General features: G+C 34.9%; 1 protein-coding gene across 1 annotated transcript; it reads right to left on the bottom strand.

Annotated features, from left to right (window-relative positions):
- Positions 1–4476: 4476 nt before the first annotated feature.
- Positions 4477–5433, bottom strand: LOC127191982 (olfactory receptor 51H1-like). The gene has a single exon (XM_051149334.1). The coding sequence runs from the start codon at positions 5431–5433 to the stop codon at positions 4477–4479; it is 957 nt and encodes a 318-aa protein (XP_051005291.1).
- Between the last annotated feature and the right edge of the window lie 2325 nt (positions 5434–7758).

Genomic DNA, 7758 nt, shown 5'->3' with positions numbered 1-7758 from the left:
CAGAAAAACATCTTACTTGGAATTTCAAGTGGCCACATTAATCAAGACTTCAGAAGAATTTTCTGCCAGTCAACATACAGCCAGCACTCTTTTTTTCTTTTTCTTTTTCTTTTTCTTTTTCTTTCTTTCTTTCTTGTTTTTTTGTGTTTTTTTTGTTTTTTTGTTTTTTTTTTTTTTTGAGACAGGGTTTCTCTGTGTAGCCTTGGCTGTCCTGAACTTGTTTTGTAGACCAAGATAGCCTGGAACTCACAGAGATCCGCCTGCCTCTGTCTCTTTGAGAGCTGGGATTACATGTGTGCACAACTATGCCCTGCTCACAACATTACAATCTCCCCAACTCAGATGCTTAGACATTAGCATAAAAACCATAATCAATAACAGCTAGGATAGTATGTTTCCACTAGAGCCCAGCAACCCTACCACAGTAAGCCCTGAGTATTCCAATATAGCTGAATCACAAACAGTGGAAGGAAGTGAATAAAACATTTTAAGACCTGGGAATAGAATTAGAATTAAAAAAAAACCCAGACTGAAGAAAATTTGGAAATGAAAAATTTAGGAGTCACAAAGGCAAGCCTCACCAACAGAATAACAAAGATGGAAGAGAGAACTTAAGGCATTGAAGACATTAGAAAAACTGGGTACATTGGTCAAAGAAAATGTTAAATCTAAAAAAAAACCCTGGCATTAAACAAATAAAGGAAAAAACCTCCTAGAACAAAACATTCAATAAATATGTAACACAATGAAAAGCTCAAATCTAAGAATAATAGTAATAGAGGGGAAAAATGAAAGCCAAGTAAAGGAATGAATTTTTTGGTTTTTTTTTTTTTCAATAGGGGTTTTCCATGTAGACCTGGCTGTCCTAGAACTCACTCTGTAGACTAAGCTAGCCTCAAACTCAGAGATACACTTGTCTCTGCCTCCTGGGTGGTGAGTTTAAAGGCATGTGCCTCATCTGCCCAATAAGAAAATATTTTCAACAAACTCATAAAATAAAATTTCCCTAACCTAAAAAAGGAGATGCTTCTTAAACCACAAGAAGCATACAGAACACAAAATAGATTGGGCCAGAAAAGAAAGTCCCCTCACCACATAATAATCAAAACAATAAATATACAAAACAAAGAAAGAATATTGTTAAACACTGCAAGGAAAAACAACTAATCTGTAAAGGCAGATCTATTAGAATTACACATGATTTTTCATGAGATGCAAGAAAGCCCTTGGCAGATGTGATGGAGACTCTGAGTCCACAGATATCAGTCCAGAACACTATACCCAACAAAATACAATCACAATAGATGGAGAAAATAAGATATTCCATGATAAAACTAAATTTAAGCAGTAGCTATCTACAAATAATTTCTATAAAAGGTAGTTAAAGGAAAACTCCAACATAAGAAGGTTAGCAACACCCAGGAAAATAGAGAATAAATAAACTCAGACCAGCAAATCAAAAAAGAGGAAACACGCATGTGCATGCATGTGTGTGTGTGTATTCACACACACACACACACACACACGTGTGCACACTCACAACAACAACAGCAAAGTAACAAAATCAACAACTTCATCTCAATATCTCAATTCCCCAATGAAAGGACACAGATCAACAGATTCACAACCGGATCCATTCTTCTGCTGAACCCAACAAACACACCTTAATATCAACGATAGACATCATCTCAAAGTAAAGGATGGAAAGAAAATTAGGGAGATATCATACTAACAACATAAAAGCACACCTGGAAGTTCTTGAACAAAAAGAATAAATAATACTCAAAAGGAGGTAGATGGCAGGAAATAATAAAACTCAGGCTGAAATTTAAAATAGATACAATGTACAAAGAATCAATGAACAAAAAGTTGGTTCTTTGAGAAAGTAAGATTGACAAACACTTATCTAATTTAACTGAAATGCAGAAAGAAAATAACCAGTTAACAAAATTAGAAATGAGAAAGAGTTATGACAGACACTGAGCAAATCCAGAGAATCGTAAGGACATACTTTAAAAGCCAGTACTCCAAAGACTTGGAAAATCTAAAATACATGGAGAATTTTCTTGACATATATCATTTATCAAAGGTAAATTAAGATCACATAAGCAATTTAAACAGACCTAAAAAGCTCCCAAACAAAACAAAGAAAAACACAGGGCCAGGTGGACACACGGGGCCAGGTGGACACACGGGGCCAGGTGGTTTTAGCAGAGAATTCTACTACACTTTCCAAGGGAGTTACTGCCAGTACTTCTCAAATTATTCCAGAAGACAGAAACATAAGGAACATTGCCCAATTAGATTTACCACCTTTACCCTGATACCCAAACCACATAAAGACACAATGATGAAAGATTATTACAGAACAGTTTCCCTTATGAACATAGGCACACAATTTCCCAATAATATACTTGCAAACAGAATCAAAGAGCACATCAAAAAGATCATCCGTCATGGTCAAATAAGCTTTACCCCAGATACTCAGGGATGGTTCAACATACAGAAATCAATAAATGTAATCCAACATATGAACAAACTGAAAGACAAAAACCACATTATCATCTCATTAGATGCAAAAAAAAAAAATCCTTTGACGAAAAGAAATCTAATACTCCTTCGTGATAAACTTCCTGGAGAATACAAGGGACAGACTTCAACATAATAAAGGCAGTTCACAGCAAGCCTAATGCCAGCATCAAATTAAATGTGGAGAAACTCAAAGCAATTTCACGAGAATCATGAACAAGACAAGATTGCCCACTCTGTCCGTAACTATTATAGTACTTGAAGTCATAGCTAGAACAGTAAAACAATCCTGAATAATAAAAGAACTGCCAGAAACACACTGCTGGTCAAACTGGATGGCTTCATGTAGAAGAATGCAAACAGAGCCATAAAGTCACTCCGCATAAAACTCAACTCTAAATGTTTCAAAGACCTCAACACAAAACCAGATACACTGAACCTGAAAGAAAAGAAAGTGAGGAAAAGCCTTGAGCTCACTGGCACAGGAGAAGACTTTCTGAACAGGACACCATTAGCACAGGCCCTAAGATCAACACTTAATAAATGGCACCTAAGGAAATTGAGAAGCTTCTGCAAGACAAAGTAGACCAACCTTTGGACAGAGCAGCAGCCTACGGAATGGGAAAATATTTTTTAGCAATTCCACATCTGATAAAGAAGTAATATCTAAAATATATAAAGAAACTAGGTACCTTGTCTGTGATAATCAAGTGTCTTTTAATGACTTCCTCTTTGCCATTTCAAACCGAATGCCTTACAAACACTCTTCAATCATAACAACACTTAACATGCTTATTACTCAACAAGTGCAATAAAATATTTATTTGAAATATTCATAATATACATATTATACAAAAATGCATATTCAAAATATTCAGCTAACCTTGACATGAAATCATTACACCCTTACTATGCACCATCTCTCTGCATACTCTGTCTTCTCTGTCTACCATAACACTCAATATTCTAGGGGAAGTCTACATGGCTGGGCCTTGACCAACAAAATCAGTTGCTTTGTGGCTTGCTTTTTTCTGTTGAAATTAACGCCTAACTCTCTCCTTGATAAATATGTCATGGCCTTCAGATGAGAAAAGAAATAAAGCAATATACCACTGTGTCTTTTACTAAATAGTTTATAAGTACAGTTTCTTATGTCCCTTGACATTCAAAGCTCTTAAACAATTCTTATTTTTACAAAGTATTTTATAGATTCCAGATATCATGAATAATAAATCCTTATTTAATTTGTGTTTCACTTTACTTCATAATCATTTTAGACGCTAATGTTGCTTCCATCTTCAATATTCAATATTCAAACTAAAGCAACTAGAGGTAAAGCCTAGTGCTATTCACTCAGATCCCACCTAGAATAGCTAAAAGTCACCCTTAAGTACTTCATCTGAAGCTGTGCAATAGAACTGTACTTTAATTTACATTTGTAGTCTTAAATATAATATTTGGAAATTTTCTGTTTAAATTTGCTTTAATAGTGTGTTCTCCCCTTTATCTTTTTATTAAATAAATATGGTTTATTTTACATACTACGTTCATGCAGGAAACCCTTAACAGAAATATCTTAAATTAAAATGTTAAAAAAAAAATTCATTATACTAACTATAACTTAAAAGGCACAAAAACCATGTCTTATTTTTTAAAGCAAATTACTTTCAACATATAATCAGTAATACTCCCTGCTTTCATCTAGTATATAACAAGTCTTAACTATATGTTTAAAGAGAAGTACAGCTTATGTATAAGCTACCCTTTCTGGATTAAGAAAAAGACAATTTGGCACAGGCAAAATGAAGTATCTATTTTCCAAGAAAGATAATGTCTGTTTTTCACAATTCAACTTACACAGAAAACTTTAAAAAATAAATATATTTTATTTTCATAGTCATAGTTGAGTTTTTACAGAACTGTTTCTTTCTCTCTTGAAATTATAGTTTAATCCTCTGTAGTAATTTTTGTTCGAACAAATATTTGGATGATCTTTCTTCGTATTTCCTTGGTCTTCACCGTATAAACGATGGGGTTTAGAACAGGGGGAACAAGAAGGTAGGCGTTTGCCATGAGGGCGTGAGTCAGTGGTGACAAGTGCTTTCCAAAGCGATGAATGACGGACACCCCAATCAGTGGCACATAGAAGATAAGAACAGCACAAATGTGTGAAACACAGGTGTTGAGAGCCTTCAGTCGGCCCTCCCCAGAGGCAATAGCCATCACAGTGCGGAGTATGAACACATAGGAAAAGAGAATAGAGAGGGAGTCGGAACCCTTGGTGAAGATGACAGCTATAAGGCCATAGAGACTGTTGACACGGGTGCTGGCACAGGCAAGGCGCATGACGTCTTGATGAAGGCAAAATGAGTGGGAGAGGACGTTAGAGCGATAAAAAGGGAGCCTCTTGATGAGGAAAGGCACGGGGAAGACCACACAGACTGCTCTTGACAGGATGAGTATCCCTATTTTACAGACCACAACATTGGTTAAAATGGAGCCGTATCTGAGAGGGCTCCAGATTGCTATAACACGATCAATGGCCATTGCAACCAGCACTCCGGACTCGATGGCTGAGAAGGTGTGAATGAAGTACATCTGAACAAGACAGCCATCAAAGGTAATGGATTTGTAGTTAAACCAGAATATGCCTAGCATCGAGGGCAGAGTACAAAGGGTGAGTCCCATATCTGCAAATGCCAGCATACACAGAAAGTAGTACATAGGAATATGCAGAGAAGACTCGGACTTAATTGTAGAGACGATGATACCATTTCCGAAGAGAGCGATGACGTATATAGCGCCCAATGGGAATGCCATCCAGTAATACTTTTGCTCAAGTCCAGGGATTCCAGTTAAGACAAAGTACAGATGCTGGAATTGTGAATGGTTCTGAACTGCCATGAAGTCAATTTGACATAGGCACAAAGAGGAGTCTTCGGAAATCCTGATAAGCGGCTTCCTGAAAAGACAAGGACAGGGTTTAATGGTATGTTACAGTTTGACCTCCCTGGGAGTGAAGCCATTTTATTTCCTCATAAGTATGTGGAGTCACTGAAATTACCACTCTAAGGAATGTCCTGCTGGAGTTTCTAATGGTCCAGAAAAAAATAACATACCCATCCACACTTAGATTAAAGAATACACAAAGATAAACAGCAAAAAAAAAAAAAAAATCCCCCTTTTTTATCCTTTCTTCCTCATCAATGTCCTATATATTGAATAATCAGCAACTAAGGAGGTGGAACATCCTCCTCGAAAATTCTTCAACTGAATGAATAAATAAATAAGTTATTGAGAAAACAAATAAATAAAATCTAGACATAGGAATTTAAATTTTCTACAAAATAAAAATCCCTTAACCCTAAAACATAGTTTTTTAAATTAATTTATTGATTCAAAATTATTAAGAAGCTAAGAAGCACACATCTTATATTCAGACACTAGCACTCCCCATACAATCTCTATGAAAATCACATCTAAGGCAATACAGTGCTAGTGACTGATGGGGCTTAAATTACACAGTAAAATTATAATGATATTAGTATAAAATATGAAATTTTGATTTGCCATAACAATCGCCTCTCCAACCATTCATATTCCTTAGTATCAGGGCTCTTAAAATGCCTAGTTTATATTTGTATGCGTCTACTCAAAGCATAGCATTTCTTCATCCTGTAGAGTCTGGGTGTAACTTTGGATTTGTCCTGAATCCAAATACTTCAGCTATATTAATCATTAAAATGTAAGTATTTATCTCTTCTAAATTACTGAAATCTTAGCAGAAGGCAGAATAAGTCATACTTGTGGAAGCAACAGTAAAAATCTTTTCCAAGGGATGGGATAACTATTGAGATGTAATATGAATAAATTAATAAAACATATTTTTTTAAAAAAGAATAAAAAACAAAAAATCTTTTCCAGAGTAAACTAGTCTGTCAATATAGAATACGCTGGGGTTCACCTAAACATCATATAATATTACAACTTTTATTTCTAAGGCACATTTATCATGTCACCTGATTGATAGAAAAGTATGGTCACTTTAATAGAAATTTGTACTATATGCTTATATTACCAGAACCAGTATATAAATTTTTCTAAAGATTCCCTTGAAAAAGTAATGCTATTATTCTCAGCCAGAAATAGAACATACTCTTTGAAAATCTCTCAGCATTAATACACTCAGTTGTTTTCTTTATCAGTTGATTGGAATCAGTTTTACTGTGGAGAAATGAAGTAATAAGAGAGTGCACTCTACAGTAACATATTGTGAATACAAATACCAGAACTCCGTTCACAGTCAAGTGATATGGGACAATGACAATATTCACCCCCAAAGGATCACTGTGAAGAAGAAAAAGATAATGTGGGCTTGGGATCATGATAATTTAGAATAAACATATGGTTTTAGTATTGATAAAAAGTATTAGTGTGTCTTGATTTTGTAGTTATTTCTGAAGTGATTTGTTTTGTTCGTTTTTTGTTTTTTTGTTTGTTTGTTGAAGTGGGGCAATGGTCTTCTCAGTCCGTGGAAGTTGAATCTGATAGATTCTCCCCTAACACAAAGAATCATATTTAACTAATATCCCTTGTAATTAAAAACAACTTCACCCTCTGCTTGCTATTATTACAGTTTGCTCTGTGCTGTGCACCCATTCCTGGCTGATTATATGACATGGTGGAAGAATATGCTTGTAACTGTGCTTTAACTCTCCCAGAAATCTCTCTCTAAGATTCCCTGTTAGGAGTTCCACCCAGGACATTATCCGATTTCTATACAATAGTCATTTCTTTCCATTGTGCTTATAAACACTGTTAACTATTCATTAAAGCATTTCACTTTTTATAATAGCAGCATACATCTCCTATCTCTCCAATAAATTATTGTATCAGATATGTGTGCGACAGTGCTTATTGAGCAAAATACCTGTAAAAGTGAATGGTGCTAAAATAAATTTTAAGAGCAAATGAAAGAGGGAGAAAGTAAGGTGGGAAAAAAGGAAAGTGGAGAAAACAAATTTTGGGAACAGCAGAGATAAAAAAAAAATTGATGCACTTAATAACTTGCTAATAGAACCCTAAAGCCTAGATAATGGAATTACCACATTCATATTATTCTTTCATTCTTTTTAGAAGTAAAAGTTCTATGAAGATTAAGAAATAAGAAATTGCATAACATTGTTGAAAACTACAACTAAGTTTCAGATGGACTACAGACTCAATTAG

This window comes from Acomys russatus, chromosome 7, assembly GCF_903995435.1.
Source record: "Acomys russatus chromosome 7, mAcoRus1.1, whole genome shotgun sequence".
NCBI lineage: Eukaryota > Metazoa > Chordata > Mammalia > Rodentia > Muridae > Acomys > Acomys russatus.
Note: the sequence above shows the minus strand (reverse complement) of the source record. Positions and strands in the feature narration are given on the sequence as shown.

Excerpts from the sequence above, each read along its gene's own strand:
- LOC127191982 (XM_051149334.1), bottom strand. The coding sequence starts at position 5,433 with ATGGCAGTTCAGAACCATTCACAATTCCAGCATCTGTACTTTGTCTTA.